General features: G+C 34.6%; 1 protein-coding gene across 2 annotated transcripts; it reads left to right on the top strand.

Moving 5' to 3' along the window:
• The first annotated feature begins 7,731 nt into the window (after nt 1-7,731).
• Nucleotides 7,732-13,481, top strand: PIRL4 (plant intracellular ras group-related LRR 4). 2 transcript variants are annotated; one of them, XM_011627127.3, is made up of 4 exons: nt 7,732-8,474; nt 9,302-10,215; nt 10,775-10,967; nt 13,018-13,481. In XM_011627127.3, the coding sequence occupies exons 1-3, from the start codon at nt 7,853-7,855 to the stop codon at nt 10,919-10,921; spliced, it is 1,683 nt and encodes a 560-aa protein (XP_011625429.1). In that variant the 5' UTR covers nt 7,732-7,852; the 3' UTR covers nt 10,922-10,967; nt 13,018-13,481. The 2 variants fall into 2 exon arrangements, with proteins under 2 accessions (XP_011625429.1, XP_006849986.1); XM_006849923.4 differs by lacking the exon at nt 13,018-13,481 and adding an exon at nt 11,213-11,553.
• The last annotated feature ends 3,823 nt before the right edge of the window (nt 13,482-17,304 follow it).

Genomic DNA, 17,304 nt, shown 5'->3' with positions numbered 1-17,304 from the left:
ATAATCATGACCAATTTACACGCATGATGCATCATTATATGAAACAAAAGACTTCACAAAGCAAGCCACATTCACTAGTTACACAAATGCATAAAATATTAATGCCACAGGTGTAAGAAACAAATATAACCAACATTCAAAAAATTCCATCACACCAGCACCAATATTGTGCCCTATATTTTAAGCACAAATATGCATGAACACCTAATCAATCGAAACATCAGGTTGCAACCTTATATTGTTGAAGTAAGGTACACCTAAAAAATCCTATAGTGGAGAGTGCTCTGGCATAAAAAAACCCACCAGATGATCATCTAGACCTTGAGATGAATGGATGTGAAGGAAAAAAGAAGAAAAAAGAATTCCAAGTAAAAAAACTAGCATATCTTGTAGCAGGTTATCTGGACTATCAATTTTTACGATTTTCAAGTATTTCTTGATCGGCTCAATCTATATCATTTTTTAAATTTAAAATTATATCGTTGAGGATGAAAAGAGATTTTGAAGCCATAATAAAGTTTTTGAGACTGAAACAACATCTCTATCTAATAAATATAAGGAGGCAACCTTATACAAACTTCACCCTCTTTTATATTCTAGTAACTAAACTTCAACCTCAAAAAACAAAATTTCGAACTTTGTGACACACACAAGCTATCAAATTTTATATTGGATGGTTATAAATAATTCTGACCATCATATACGCAATTGTAACACATATTTACATGACAAGAATTTGACTGGAAAATGACAAATTTGTAACTAGTTTTCTATTGTAAAAAAATGCATCACTAAGAAATTATGCTCATATACTTTATCAACATATGGAGCTCGAGCATGATAAATTTCATGCAAAAAATAGATCAAAACAATGCAAGTAACATCCATTGCCCATTTTGTTGCATTCTTTTGATTCAAAAAACAACATGTATCTATGTGTGATGTTAATCTATTACACACAGCATGTGATCATCTCTAAATTGATAAATTTGGTCAAAATATGATTCAATTACATCAAGAGAGATGATGATCAATTAAAGTTAAGATGAACACCTCAAAATCAAATAAAAAAACTAAGAAAAAGTCCTTCATTGAATTAAACAACACTTTTCTTTTCAAATGTTCCTAAAAAGATATTATTTATGGTTAGTTCAGGCAATGCAAATGACTTTAACTGTAAAGGAAATTGCTATATCATTTTGAAAAATGGAAAGGGAATCAAAATGAATACCAGGTAAGAATAAATGCTGGATTGGGAACTAGTTTTGTAGTAAAATCCATCCAATAGAATAAAAAATCTAAGATGGGGAAGTGTCAGCAAAAGCTCTTGCGATGGATCCCTTTGTCGCAAAAACTCGCGCATGTAGTTGAAAGAAAGGTAAAGTTTAAAACCTTATATGCTTTCCAAATTAGACATGTAGTTTGTACCAAATTTTGATCCCAAAATCTCATCTAAACTTGAAGATATATCAAATAGCATTTGAAAATTACAACAAAAAGCAAGTACAATCAATTTACCAAATTTGCATGGACAGTTTCACAAAAGCCATACTGGAGTTTCCGTATTGATAGATTCATAGAACATTAAACATTCATAATTTACCAAGGATAATACACATCCAATACACAAAAGCTACATCAGTGAATTAATCATAGAAGCACTTGCATAAGATTTCAAAACCAACCCAATATTTCAATTTCACAATACTTCAATTTCACCAACACACATGTGCTTGTGTGTGTGTGTGTGTGTAAGAGAGAGAGAGAGAGAGAGAGCATGGTTATTTATAGGCATTGAGCAAATTATATATTATACCCATTAATCAACAGCCATAGAAAGAGAAGCCCAAAGTATAGCAACATTTGGAGAAATGAACAAAAGTCAAATGATCCATGATTAAAGAATACGACCCCAAATAATCGAATAGAAATACTAAGTTCCAACAAACATTAAACACTTAAGGGCATTTCATAAGCAAGTAATATCCATTGCCGATTTCAAACAGTGAGAAAATAACAGAGAGAAAAAGAGAGAAAAATAATAATTAAGAAGACCCAAGTTGAAAGTCAACAAAGAGGGAAAACCTATAAAAAAACTTGTACCTTAAAATCATGGGGAATAAGAGCTCTAAGCTTCCAAAGCTCAAGAACAAGCACATAGATCAATAATAAGAGCCTTTTGCTTCAAGATCTCAAGAACAAACACAATGATCAATAACAGAGAGAATAAAATGTATACCTCAAGATCAATGGCAAGGATCACAGGTTTGGGTGAGATAATGGCGTGTTGGGCTGGCTTAGCGGCGAGATGGGAAGTTACGAAAAGAGGGGCGCTCAACGAGGCAGGTGCTTAGCAGCGTAGAGAGGAGTGCTCAGTGGGGTCGGTGCTCAGCAGGGGGGTGTGCTCAGAAATTAGGGTTTTAACGAAGGGGAGGGGTGCTCTGGGTTATCGAATGGGGACGAAGTTTAGAGCTTCCTATTTTAGCTTCCAACCTTTGGGTCGGAACTTTTTTTACACAGGGGTGTAAGAAGATGAAAACTTTCTATTTGGGGTTCTCATTTTTATCAAACACGAAAAGTTAAGAAGTTCTCAACTTCCAGAAGCCACTTCCTATTATCAAACACGCCCTTTAAGTGACTTCGAAAGGATACTTTGAAATTTTATTTTTATGCCAAAATAGGTTAAGAAAATATATATCGTGAGACCATTTATCTTTGGTACAAGTTGGTCACAATTAGTATTGACCATTAGATGTAAATTAGATAACTTCATTTATTTCATTGACCAAGCTCAAACTTCAAAAGAAATTATCTCAAACTTTGTTACACATCCAAGCTATCAGATTTCACATCAGATGGTTGTAAGTAATTGTGGCCTTATTGTATCAAGGGTGCAGTTTGCATACAAATGCATCCGTAGCTCTAGAGGTAAGGTGCAACTTCAAATTTTATCATTATATATAATTTTGATGTAAAATATTTTTAGGATTATCTCCAAATCTATTTTTATATCTAATTATAAAATTTTAAATTTAAAAGATGGTTAAAATCAAGTAGATCTATAAACATATGAAAATCTTGAAAATGGACGGTATAGATAATATGTTGTAAAATGCCCTATTTCTAAGGCTTAAAATCTTTTTATTTTTCATGGTCAGATATCTTGATGTCGAGATGATCAATCAAAAGGTTTTTCAACATTAAAACTACCTTTTCCGATGGATTTTTAGGTGCATCCGTAGTTCTACATTATAAGGTTGCATCCTTATATAAACGTTTTCCTTGTATCAAAGGTAAATGATCACATTGTATACAATCTTATATATTAATGGGTAAGGGTGGCAATGGCCTGCCTGGCCCAGCTCATGTCAGATAGAGATACAGTCGGGCCTGGCCCAAGTCTTCATTGGCCCTGTCAGGGCCAACCCTATGGGGATCAAGGTCGGGCTAGGGCCAATGTCGGCCTGATCATGATTTTTTGGATTATGTATTATTTTGTGTGTAGAGGTATTTACTGAATGTCGAGATTTAAATATTGGGTGCGATTTGTCTAGAGCCTAGCCCTCTAAACAATCAAATTAGAGCCTAACTTCAAATAGTGTCGAGAAATATGGTTTCAATACTGAAAATATTTGTGAGAGCCTTAAAATATATTTTCATCTTTATTTATAAAGCTTAAAGCTTCAAAAATATTGTAGATCCCTATGAAAACTTGAAATTTTTTAAAATTGACGGTCCAAAAATACGTTAAAAAATATACTATTTCCAAAACTTGAAATCCATTTTTTTCTTATGTCTATGCATCTTGATGTCGAGATGATCAATTTGAGGATATTTGAACATCAAAACAACATGTTCTAGTGAAATTTTTCTGGTAGGATCTAATTTGACTGTTTAGAGCCTCAGTTCTATATAAACTTTTTCCTTATAAATATTTGATGTTGGAAAATTTATTAATAGTTATAGGAGATAGATTATTTAACATTCTATCTATATCTTTTGATTTAATTTTAAAACACCCATCAAACAACAAGCGCTCGTGAATTGAAATAGTTTTAAATGGGCAAAATATTGTTATAGTTCATCTCTCATGGGTATATTGATAAATTTTCCTTTAATTTTTAACTTTCGTTGATATTTTGGTTCCAAAATAGATGGAGGTTAAATTTTCCCTTAATTTTTAACTTTCATTGATATTTTGGTTCCAAAATAGATGGAGGAATACATTGCCTGTGAAGTTTGAAAGAAAGAGCACAGAAACTTTAGTTTCTCCACAGAGTCGTGAGCAGCACTTGGATCCCTTGGGATTTTTATTTTTGTTGGCTTTGGACAAACTTGTATGCCCAATATGGCCTGTAAAAAGGTGGCTTCTACTAAAAAAAAGCATGGGCTTCCTGCTTAAAGTGGTAGCGCATGCAAAGAGAGGCAAGGCCTCTACACATAGAGAAGTAAGGTTCCTAGAGAGAAATGCTGATGGTGCTTCTTATACGGTGGGAAATTGGTTTTTTTTATTTTTTATAGAGATGTGGTTCTCATTAAGATTTTAGGTGATATTTTTTTTTAGCACGGGGTTGTTATCAAGGTTAGCTTTTATGGACATCAATTTAGCTATGAAATAGAGATGTGTAACTGGCTGGTGACATAGGTTGGTATTGCTAGTTTGTAACGGTTACCCGACAGGATTTTGACAAAGGTTAGACAATTGTGTGATCTAAAAATCTGTAAGGCGATTCTCATGGGTATGATTTATTTCGTTTACCATTCCGGTAGATGTAGTTCATTTATGGTGAGCCATATATATTGTGCGTTTCATGTGGTGGTCCATGTGTTTTAATAGTTTATTTCTCATGTGTATCTATGCTTTGCACTCTCGTCGGTTTCTAGTCACTTAAGTACATGATCTTAATAGGACCTTGAGATTCAAGATTCTTGTTTCCCCTTATAAGAAGGTTATTGAAACCTACTACTCGAATCCATGAAAGGGCCAAATGAAATTAAAAAAAAGAAAAGAAAAAGATGATGAAAGAAACTAAGAGGAAAATGTCCTCTAAGATTATGAAATTATCTAATTCTATACAGTGACTTGGGCGGTTTACAACAAAGAGCCACCCAAGTCACATCAAACTTGGGTGATTACCAATATTAAGGCCATATTAGTAAATTAGGGAATAATAAAATATCAAATAGACCAAAAAATCGGTAATAAATACGTTTTATTTCAAAATTTTGGAGGAAAAAATTAAGTAAAAACTACATATCGCCAAAACATAAGATAAGTTATACAATCATCATTATTTCGGATATGGTTCCAAAAAATGTGGAGAAAAAATTGGATATGTAAAGATTATCATATGTGATTTGCAGCTATTGTATAGATATATTAAAGCCATTAAACAATAATTTTATAGCCTTACTAGTGTTATTAGAGTAGTCCTTGATGATTTTTTCTTGAAACTTTCAATAAATCCAACAACAATGCTTACTATGTTGTCACAACACAAAACATATTGGGGATTTATGGAGAGCATAAAATGACAACAATAATAAACACTAGAATTAATTAACAAATAACAAGAATTGTAATCTAAGGTATAGGATTGTTTTTCAAAAAAAAAAAACAAAAAACACTTTCAATATAGGATTGCAGTTAATTAAAAGAAAACTCAAAGACCCAAATATTTAAAATAGTGGTCCATCCAAAATACTATATTGTATACATCATTGAAATATAATAAAATAAAATAAAAAATCCAACTTCGCTTAAAAAACAACAAATGCTTAAAAAAATTCAAATATCGTGCGGAATTCCTAGCTACCGAAATATTTAGTATCATTAAATCTCTCTCTTACCTATAAGGATGCTATGGGTTGAAAAAAAAAATACAAGATTTTTCATTGGTTACACTTTCTTCTAATTCTAATTATTATTTTGAGATATATGATTGTTTTTTTATTAATTTTTAGAAAAAAAAAAATACAATATTTTTCATTGGGTTACTCTTCTTCTAATTCTAGCTATTATTTTGAGATATGCGATTTTTGGTGGTTATTTTTTTTTGGGAAATATATTGCTCGCATTTTTCCGTACACTTTTTAAAGGGAACTCATTGGCGAAATTTTTGATGGAATGCTTTATTAAATCAAGATTCTTGAATTACTCCCATTGTTAATGTAATTATCTTTAAACAAAGATTCAATATTACTAAGTTAACGACGAAATAAAGTTACAAGAAAGAATTTTTTTTGAAAAGTTTTTTTTGAAAAAGATAAAATATAAATTTATATTGGTTCCATTAAAAATAATAATTTTTGAATATCTTTTGAAAAACTCAGAGTTCTTAATACATTTAAAAACTAAACTTTGCTAACTATGATTAGGACCATAAGGCAAGGGGAATTACCGACTGTCCCACCCTCGATTCCCACTGTTTACAGGTCAAAAATAAAAGGAACCGGGAACTACCAACCCAGTTCCAAGTCAGATCGGGGCTATTGTTTGTTTTCCTAAAAAATTCACAAATCCACATTTTTTTTGTGAGAAATAGAGATTCCAAGGAAAATAAAAAGGGCTGAAAATACTTAGAAACTATCTCCTCCTAGCTTTGACTTTGTATTTTAAGTAATAAAATTTTGAACCCAAATTCCAAAAGCCCAAAAAAGCCAATAAAATATTAGTGTTGGCTTTTGGCATGCTTCTCGTATTAATGGGCGGGCAATCTCACCCAATGAAACCCATTAACCACATAAGGCCAGACCAGATATTTCCACTTGTCAAAAGGGGTTTTATAGTAAATAATAAGCAATTAAAAATCCGATGATGCCACCAAGTAACTGTGAGAAAATGGCTTTTGCCCCTATTTCTCACCCCCACAAGTCTCTGTCTGTTTTCACGGTTTTTTCAGGCTTTTTGTTCTCCCTTTTCCTATCTTTCTCTCTCTCTTCTTTCCTTTTTCTCTCTCCTCTTTGTATATTCACAAAGAATTGACCTTTTTTAGGCTAGAAAATAGCTGGAATTTGCAGAAAACAACACCCCCCAAATATTATATTTTCTCAATTATTTAAGCTCTGTTTTCTTTTTCCTCAATCATAAAATGGCCTGTAATTCCAGCAAGCTCTAGGAATGTTCCAGAAATCCATAGAAGCCATGGAATTGGGATGAATATATCTCAATGCCTTCTCTAAATATCTTCTATAAAACCATAGTTTGTGATCTGGGTTTGCTTGTTTTTTAGCAAAAATTGGAGAAAATGGGTTGTTTTTTCTCATGGGTTTTGCATGGGATTAGACTGGATATTTTTTGGGCCTTTTTCTCATGAATGGAATAGTAGATTAGTTGGGGTTTTGTTGAAACTGGGTCTTTTTTATGATCTGGCTCCTTTTCTATTTGTGTTTTCCAAAGAGAATCAGGCCTTATTATATCTAATTTTCTGGATTTTGAAGATTATATGGTGGGTATTTTTGTAGTATTTTGATGGACTGGAGCTGAATATCTATTTTTTTTTTTAACTTTTTTTGAAACTGTGAATATCTGGTTTTATTTTATTTTCCCTTTCATTAGTAGAGCTTTTTTCTTCTCCCGGATTTACAAGTATATATATGGAGCTCTCTGAGTTGCTCAATTTCTTAGAAGAAAACGTTTTCAATTGGGGTTCTGGTTTTGGAGAAAAGAATACAAATTTTTTCGGTTCAAGAGAGAAAATCAGTTTAATTCTTAGAAGAAACAGATTTTGATTTGGGTTTCTTATCTTACAGAGTGGTAACATAGTTTCTCGGAGAATTGATGAAATTGAGCTGAAAAATCTGAAATTACTCCGAGGAATTCTGGGGTTTTTTATCTGGGTTTGTGAGAAAAATGGGTAGTTTTTTACAGTCAATCGATGGCGTAGTGGAAGAGATCATGAGAATTCATAGATCTTTGCCCACTAGGCCTGGTCTAGATGAGGTAGAGGCAGCCATGGCCATTATTCAAAATGTAGAGAAAGAAGAACATGCGAGAATTGATGGAATTAATAGACAGAGAAAGGCCCCTGATGTTCCTGATGAGCTATTCTTTGTGTTGCAAGAGATGCAGAAAAACTTGGTGTTCTTTCAGAGCAAATATCAAAAGAAGGAAGCTCTGCAACTCATCGATCTCGAGAGGACCCATGCATTGTTCGATGACTTGCTTCAAAGAGCTTCGAAAGCTCTGCCTTCGTCGTCCATGAATTATAGCCAGAACTCTCATTCTAATGGAAAACATACAATTGCCACGCCATCCGTTGCTTCTACATCTAACAGTAGTGTTCATAGTGCTAGTGATGGGTTTGATTCTCTCTCTAAACAAGCATCAGTTGAGGGTAGTCGAGAGGTGTACAGTAGAGATGACAGTTTTGTTAAGAAGGCCAAGCCTTCTCTCTACCCTGACGGAGTCACCTTGGGTCTTGATGTTTCGAGGGGTCTGAGGAATTCCTCTTTGAAACCAGTTACTGCTTCTGGTTAGTCTTTCTCCCTCCCTCCCTCCTTCCTTCCCGCCCTCCCTCCCTCCCTCCCTCCCTCCCTCCCTCCCTCTCTCTCTCTCTCTCTCTCTCTCTCTCTCTCTCTCTCTCTCTCTCTCTCTCTCTCTCTCTCTCTCTCTCTCTCTACCCAAGTGATTTGCATTGTTGGTAGTTTTCTAGTGCTAGAAATGCATTACTGTAGATTGCTCTTTGTGCTTCAAATTGTTTGTAACTTTGTTTCATATACTAAAACATAGCTTCATGGTGGCTGGAATAAGTACTTTTGGTTATCAATACATCTGTTTTGTTATATTTCTCTTTCAGGAGTATAACTTCATTCTTTTTGGACAGTATTCTCTTGATATTTTTTCGGTAGTGGAAGTAATTATGTTTCAGATCTTGTGTAGTGTTATGCTTTCTGAATGGAGGAATTCGCTAACATTTTGAATTGTTCTTAACTATAGAAATTTATCTGGTGCTAAGAAGAAAGCCCATCACTGATTTCTTTCACTTAGTGAAATGGACGTTGTGTTTAGTTCTATCTCCTATAATTATAGTTCTATGTTCTATAATCTGTATCCTCTATTTCATAAAAGTTTATTTGAAGGTTTATTTGAGAATTTAGTGAAGAAATTGGAGTATATAATTCATCTATATAGTGAACTGGAACTTTAACCAAATTTAGCAGTAATGACTGCTAATAATACCCAAGGTTTTGTAATTTTCATCTGAAATTGACATTACTCGCAATGCCTTGCATGCATAGCCTTACCATCAATGGTCCGATTTGGTTTGTTAATGGAGCAGTTATATTTCAACATGTGTAGGTGAAGACAGTGAGAAGTTGAGTTTGATTAAACTCGCTAGTATGTTCGAGATTTCTTCTAAGAAAGGCACCAGGGACCTAAATCTTCAAGGCAAACTGACAGAGCAAATAGAGTGGCTCCCCGATTCCTTAGGGAAGCTCTCTGGCCTATGCACCCTTGACCTTTCAGAAAACCGAATAGTAGCCCTACCCAACACTATAGGAGGCCTTTCCTCTCTAACTAAACTCGACCTCCACTCTAATCGGTTAGAGGAGCTCCCTGACTCTTTCGGGGACTTGTTTTGCTTGGTCGATTTGGATTTGCGTGGAAACCGATTAAGATCATTGCCTTCAACTTTTGGAAAACTATCTCGACTTGATAACCTTGACCTGAGCTCGAATCAGTTGTCCTCTCTCCCCAGCACAATAGGAAACCTCATAAGCCTCAAGATATTGAATGTTGAAACCAACGAGATAGAGGAACTACCCCATATGATAGGTCAGTGTTCTTCTCTTGTCGAGATTCGAGCTGATTTCAACCACTTGAAAGCTGTTCCTGAAGCAGTGGGAAGGCTCGAATCCTTAGAGGTTTTGACTTTGCATTATAACAAGATCAAAAGCCTACCTACTACCATGGCTTCTCTATTGAAATTGAAGGAGCTTGATGTGAGCTTTAATGAGCTCGAGTCAGTGCCTGAGAGCCTTTGCCTTGCTACCAACCTTGTGAAATTGAATGTAGGTAGGAATTTTGCGGATTTACAGGCTCTACCTCGATCTATTGGAAACCTCGAAATGCTTGAAGAGTTGGATATAAGCAATAACCAGATAAGGGTGCTCCCTGACTCCTTTGCTAAGCTATCCAATCTGCAAGTGCTTCATGCTGAAGAGACTCCATTGGAGGTGCCACCAAGACATGTAGCTGAAATGGGGGCTCAGGTATTTGGAAGTTCTCAAATCACTGTTGGATTGAAGGATATACTTTTGTGATGTACAGTTGAAATTTACTCATCCTCCCCACCAAATTTCCTGACATAAGTCAGATTCATAGGCTTAATTTGTAACAGTCTTTAGTTATCTTTCCTCTTCAAAACGGAAAGGGCATCATGGCCTTCATCAATATGTCATGGTATATATGTCATCGTTTTATACCATGCAATTTGAATGAAGTCAATCAATTTTCCAAAAATGTATTTTTTTACTAATTTTGATTCCGAGTTACATAAAAAGAATTTGATCAAAATTTCTGCCAAAATTCTTCTGGAGTTTCAAATTTCAGCCACTTTTCCTTCGTTTTTTTTTGCCTTTTTAAATATGTTTGATGAATCAATTGTGAAATTGGATGCCTTGGTTTATCGCTTTTGTCAAAATGCATCTGACTCTCGAAAAATTTGACACTTGATTGTAGTCTTCAGTGTTTATTTTCTTTTTCTCATTTTTTCAAATGATTCATTTTCTGCTCGATCAGAAGATGATTAGTTCTATGCTTGCTCTTTAGGCTGTTGTTCAGTACATGGCTGAGTATGTTGCCAAGAGAGATTCCAAGACTCAGACAGTTAAACAAAAGAAAAGTTGGGCTCAGTTTTGTTTCTTCTCCCGGCCTAACAAGAGGAAGCACTATGGCATGGACTATGTCAAAGCCTAAGCTCCATAGGCTTTTTGGAGTACTAATTTTGACAAGGGGATTTTGGGTGAGTACATCCTTCTCAGATTCAAGAATTCAGCTACACTTATCTTTTCTCATCTGTTTTAGAAATCCAATCCTTTCTTCCTAAGTAACTTATGTGATCCATTTTTAATTGTTAATCCTGTCTTTGCTTCTGCACATCTGTCTATAAATTCTATCATCATCTCTGTCTTTAATTGCTGAAACTATTTATGATTTTCTTCATCAATCTATAAATTCCATCATTTTCTCTTTCTATATTATTCACAGTATATTATGGGAGATTGAGGCAATAATTCGACACTAACACGATGGAATCTCAGATTCCATCCTTAAGGCAAGTGAACTTTCATCTTGACCATTATGCCCTTGAAGGTTGTTGCATCTTTATTTGGATTGCCTTTGTACAAGAAAGAGATGTATCATTTGCGGCAGAAAGAAATTGTACGATTAGCTTTTTTGTGTTTTTTTTGTTTTTCCTTTTGTTTTTTTGGGCATAACATAATATGAGGGCAGCCATGCAAATCTTGCCTTCTGCCCCTGTTAATTTACCAGCACTTGTATAATAACAGATCATGGTTATAACAGATCACTCTGTTTTTTTTCTTTCATTTATTTCTTTTGGGCGTACCAAATGATTTATTTTTTCTGTGAGTACCAAAATTATGGGATATTGAACTGGGATACTTCGTTTTTTTTTCAGTTTGGTCTTATAGTAAATGAGGCTTGTTCTGCAATCCATGTATCATATGCTATAGCTTGAGCTTCATTTGCTATTATAGGTACTGAACATACACGATTCTTTTAGAATTCAATTGGCTTACAACTCCACTGCTTCTGTATAATAAATTTGAAAAGAGCTCGGGAGTGTTTAGGGGTCTATTGTAAAATAGGTGAAAAAGGCTACTGTAGAATGAACTTCTATTTCGCCATAAATTTTTTCCAAACCGGGGTCGGTGAGGAGCTGGACTAAAACAGATGAAGGATTTGGGAGCTCGGAGTACACTGCGGTAAGACAAATTGGAACTGCACATTTACAGCATATGTTGACTTTCCATAACGCAGTATTACCTATGTTGCTTTCAAAGTCTCCATATATTACCTTGAGCATAATATTCTTCTGTTACATGCTTTTGGGCTGATTTTTATATGGACAGATTGATTTTTGTTTCTTCTTTATCTAAGCCTTGTATATGATGGATAACTTCTCATATTGCACTAGTAACTGTTTTGCTTTCTAACTCTTTAATATGTGGGTGAGGTTTGTATAAGGTGTCAACCTTATACTATTGAAGTACGGTGCACCTCAAAACTATGTTGAAAATGCAGTTTTGGTGCCACAGAGCTCTGTGATGATATGAAAATCTATTGTTGCCCCTAATTATGGAATTTAAAGTTCCAGAAACGGTAACCATCAAGGAGATCTATATACGTTTGAAAATCTTGAAAATGGATGGTCCAGATAATGTGTTAGAAGATGAACTATTTTCGGACTAGAAATCCCTTTTTTTCATGACTATGAATCTCGAGGTCGAGATGATCGATTTGATAATTTTCCAGCATAGGAACAACCTTATCTAGTGGGTTTTCTAGGTGCACCTTGCTTGTACAGTATAAGGTTGACACCTTATGTAAACTTTTTCCTTTATTATATTAGCTTGAGCATAAAATTCTTCTGTCATATGCTTTTGGGCTGATTTTGATATGGATGGATTGCTGTTTGTTTATTTTTTATGTGTTCCTTGTGATGGATAAACCTTATGTTCTGTATTATGAGATTTGAGATTTATTTGTTCATTATGTAATATCTTTGTAATCATTCTCTAAAACTTTTTAGCGCTTTGGATACCTGGGTATCTAGTTAATAGGATTCTGGATTTTTTCTATGGCAATTGCTTTCGAAAGTTCTTTTATGCTGCTTATTAGAATGAGAGTCAATCCCCTTGAAGTTTTGGCAACAATTCAAGTAGAACTTACCATTATTCAAGCAGATCATCCATTGGACTATGACATAGCATGCTCATTGTCCATTGGGGTCATCATGGTGTGCTGAATTGATGAATGGTGTTGGACAGTAAGTGTGACCTACTAAGGACTGAATTCAGATTCCAATTTCCATTGCTGCGCTTCGTTTCATTTGATGCCGATGACCAAATTTGACAACTGTTTCCGTTGCTCACTGGACTATGGTGTTACTTCTACATCATTATATGTACTCCTCATTCATGTCGAAGATTCATTCGTAGCTGCAATTCTTGGTTCCAGTTCGTGAATAAGCTATGTGACTGGATTTTCATGGCAGATGGCAAAGAACTTTGTGAGTGTAGTTTCTGTGAAGTCAGATAAATTGACGATCCACTTGGAACAGTTCTCAGATGCATTCAACTAGATGAGACTGATAGGGAAGCAACTCTACTCCATAGGAACTGAAAATAGAGACAAACCAAGGGGTGAGTGACATGTGGCCATAGTGGCCCTGTGAAAAGAAAAAATGATCCCTGTTGTTTCTTAATGTGAGATTAGGACTTTCTTGTTGGTATTGGGTGCATTATCTAGATCCACTTAGGCGGCTTGACTGACAAACCGCCTAGGTGCAGCTTAGGTGGTGGGGTCTGGGCAGACGTGCTTAAGGTGGGCACCTAAACGGTCAAGGTAGTGTCCCACTTGGTGCCATCCTTTAAAAAAAAAAAAAAATTCAAATTCACCGAAACAAAATAAAGCATGGAATTGGCTCTCTCTCTCTCTCTCTTTCAGGTCCATGCGCACTCTCTACATATGAGAAGAAGAATTCAATGGGGCCTCTCTCTCACACACATACATGTGAAGATACACATGGACCTATATGTTCCCTCTTTATAAGTAAGAAGACAATGACCTCCAAGTGTTCGATAAGAGGCCTCTCTCTCTAGCGGATTTTTTCTCTCTTTCTCCTATCCTCAAAGTGTTTGAAACCCCTCTCTCTCACAAATATAGATTCAAAAGAAAAACGATGGAAAAAGAAGGATCTTTAAGAATTTCGTACGAGGCTTGACATATACATGCATATGTACATGCATGTACTAAATGCATACATACATATATTCAGAAACACACACAAAACAACATATGGCTCCACCGCAAGCTCTTTTTCTTAAGGCTGCCCAGTTATTTGGGCGCATATCTAGGTGACCGCATCCGTCTTTTTGAACATTGAACCGCATTCGCCTTTTTGAACATTGAACTAGGTTAACCAAGGGTGGTGCTTTTTCGGATGGTGGATCTCTCTCCTCTCTCTCTCTCAGACACTCGCAATCTAGGTTGACCTAGGGTGGTGCCTTTTCTGAGGGTGGATCTGTCTCTCACAGAGACACCTGCTCCTGGTGTACTGCTTCTTACGTTAGTGGCTGTGCCTTTTTTGTAGGTGATCTCTCTTTCTCTTTCTCCCTCACGCGCTCGCACACATACCCCATCCTCACAATTAAAAAGGCATTGTTCAAGTGAGTGTGCGCATGTGTATGTGTATGTATGAGAGAAAAATCTACCAATAAAAGGGAGCATCCAGATAGAGAGATCAACTTAAAAGGCAGTGTCTCAAGAGTGTAGAGAATTGATGCTGATAAGTTATAAGTCTGGCTCCCTTGGCTTCAAAGCACAATCAAAGTAAGGTACATCTTCAAATAGCTAGGAATGTGGTTTAAATATGGAAAATATTCGCGATAGCTTTAAAATATATTTTCATCTCTAATTATAAAATTTAAATCTCATTGTAGATCGAGCAGATTTCTAAAAACTTGAAAATCTTGAAAATTAACAGTAAAAAAATGTAGTGAGGGATGCACTATTTTCAAAATTTGAAATCCATATTTTTTTTAATCTCCGTACACCTTAATGTTGAGATCATTAATTTGAGCATATTTGAGCATCAAAACAATTTTTTCTAGTGAAATTTTTGAGATCCCCTATAAATGTCACATATATATATCAAAAAGCTACCAGATATAACCACACATATATCAAAAGTTAAGGGATATAGCCAATAATCCTGATTTACTTGGATTCATTTTCTTTATCCAGCCTTAACCGTAGTTGCAGTAGGGCAATGATTTTGCCTCTCACCGTCTTTAACAGTTACCACCTTCACAGCAAATCACCTTAGTCGACAATTACCGCATTGATATCAAAATTACCTACTCTTATTTGATAATTACCACATTGATATCAAAATTACCTACTCACTAGCATCGACCCTGCCAGGTTAAAAGTCACATGGGCCAACCTAGTTTACTTGGCAGCCCGAGGTGTATCATATTGAGGTTATACGTGGTAAACACAGAAAGGTATGATTTAATTGAAAGCATAGCGACAATTATCTTTATTGGGGTATAATTTTATAAGGAGATTGTTGCCTTTGTATTTTGGATTTGGAGCTCATTGGGTAATAGTAGGAGTTTCATGTACCAAATTAAGGACAAGGTTTTTATGTGTCGGCAGACTCGCCCATTCATGCGATGACTCCTTCCAAAATCCATCATGGGCGAACACGAATTATAAAAAATAAAATAAAATAAATTTTAAAATAAAAAATAAATTTTAATGTACTTTTCTAGTTTTTTGATTTAGAGATTATAGTGGGACTACAACCTTTTTAGCATCCATCTTTAAGATGGATGCTAGTTGCATCATGGGTTGCACATGTAGAAATGCGTCCCTCGATGCCTTCTACATTTTTCCTTAAATTAATACTATTTCTATAATAATTATATGAATTCATTTTACATGCAAAAAGGCAAAGGTATTAAAAATTTGCTATAATTTTTAAGGGAAGCATAGAAAGCTTGCCCAATTTTTAATGCATATAAAATTTAATTGTCAAAACTAATTATCCAACTCAATAGCTTTAACTAACATACCCTTGTTAATCCCTTGCATATTGCCACCCCACAACCTTATTGACATTTTTCGGAGCTGTTTTGATGTTAAGTGAAAAACTTATTTTTTCAGAGCTGTTTGACTACCTTCAGTCAACTCGATTCATAATTTTTTTATTTTTTATTTTAGTTTTTTTGTTCGTAGGACAGTGCCTCAAACTTTAAGGCACAGCTTTATTAACAAAAAAAATAAAAAATTTATTTGACTGAGCGGTAATTTTGAAAAAAGTAAAAAAAAAAACTTAGACGGACCTTTTGGATGATCTACCCCACCGATCCGGCCTTTGAATGGTTGGTTTAAGTAACGAGAGCTACTTGATGGCATGCTAAGAAAATGGGAGTTGATTGTGAGAAGCTTCTTCATTCGATAGTCACTACTTGTCTTCAGATTTGAATTTAGGCGAAGCCATCTCAACTTTGAATCAAATGGCCAGTGAATTAAGATTCTCTCATTTCTTTTGAATGCATTCATGTGAATTGATTAATCTATGAGATTTCCTAAAAGATTATATGCTTTATCTGTTTGGCTAACTTATCAAGCTAAAAACACAGGGTGATTTATTATTGACTTGATTTATATTCACAAATGCATGAAGATATTTACATTTTAATTATTAATTGATTTATCTATGAAATGCCTGAAAATGCCAAATTTTCTTCTTTAATTGGTTACCAGTAAAGTGCCTGAAAATTGATGCAATGAAAGTAGTATCGGTTCTTTAAGTGATTTGTCCATAAAATAGATTAAAAAAGTAGCATTTTATTTGTTTTGGCTTTATTTATCGCTAAAATGGCTGATAAATGCTATATTTTCTTTGTTTTGATTGATCAATATAATGGCTGAAAATTGCATCATTATTTATCTATTTTGTACGTTATCATATATGCATTTAATGCGTCAAAGTAAGATTGGAGGCTGACCTGTTTGTAGCAAAGAGGAGAGAGACCTAGTGTCGATGAATTTCTCCAACAGATTTTGGATCTTTCCTAAAAAAAACTTTTCACCCCAGATTTTGGATCAAGGCAAATAAGTCAATCTCCTTAGAAAACCATTTCCTGGTAATCTTTTTCCAGTGATCTAAATGGCCCAAAATTGCTAACATCCTAAATTTTATTTGGTTTTAGATTGTTTTATGAATGAAATAACTGAAAAAACTGCATCTTATTTGTGTTTGAATTGAAGCACTGATAAGATGCTTGGAAATACTGCATTTTTTTATTTCGCTTTGATTTAGCAATAAATGTATGAAAATTACTCTATTTTTATTTAATATTGTGATTATTTATTCAATTGCCTATTTGTGTTGTAGTTAGATTGGAGACTAGAGATAAAGACCCAATCTGAAGATTGGAACAATGAGGAGCACGATTTAGGACATAAAAGAACAAAAACAAAAAAGGTCTTTTTTTTATTAGGACTACCATGATTTTTTCGGAAAAAAAAGACAGGCTATT

Source organism: Amborella trichopoda, chromosome 3 (assembly GCF_054954075.1).
Source record: "Amborella trichopoda isolate Santa Cruz 75 chromosome 3, AtrichopodaSantaCruz75HAP2 v2.0, whole genome shotgun sequence".
In the NCBI taxonomy this organism is placed as follows: Eukaryota; Viridiplantae; Streptophyta; class Magnoliopsida; order Amborellales; family Amborellaceae; genus Amborella; species Amborella trichopoda.
Note: the sequence above shows the minus strand (reverse complement) of the source record. Positions and strands in the feature narration are given on the sequence as shown.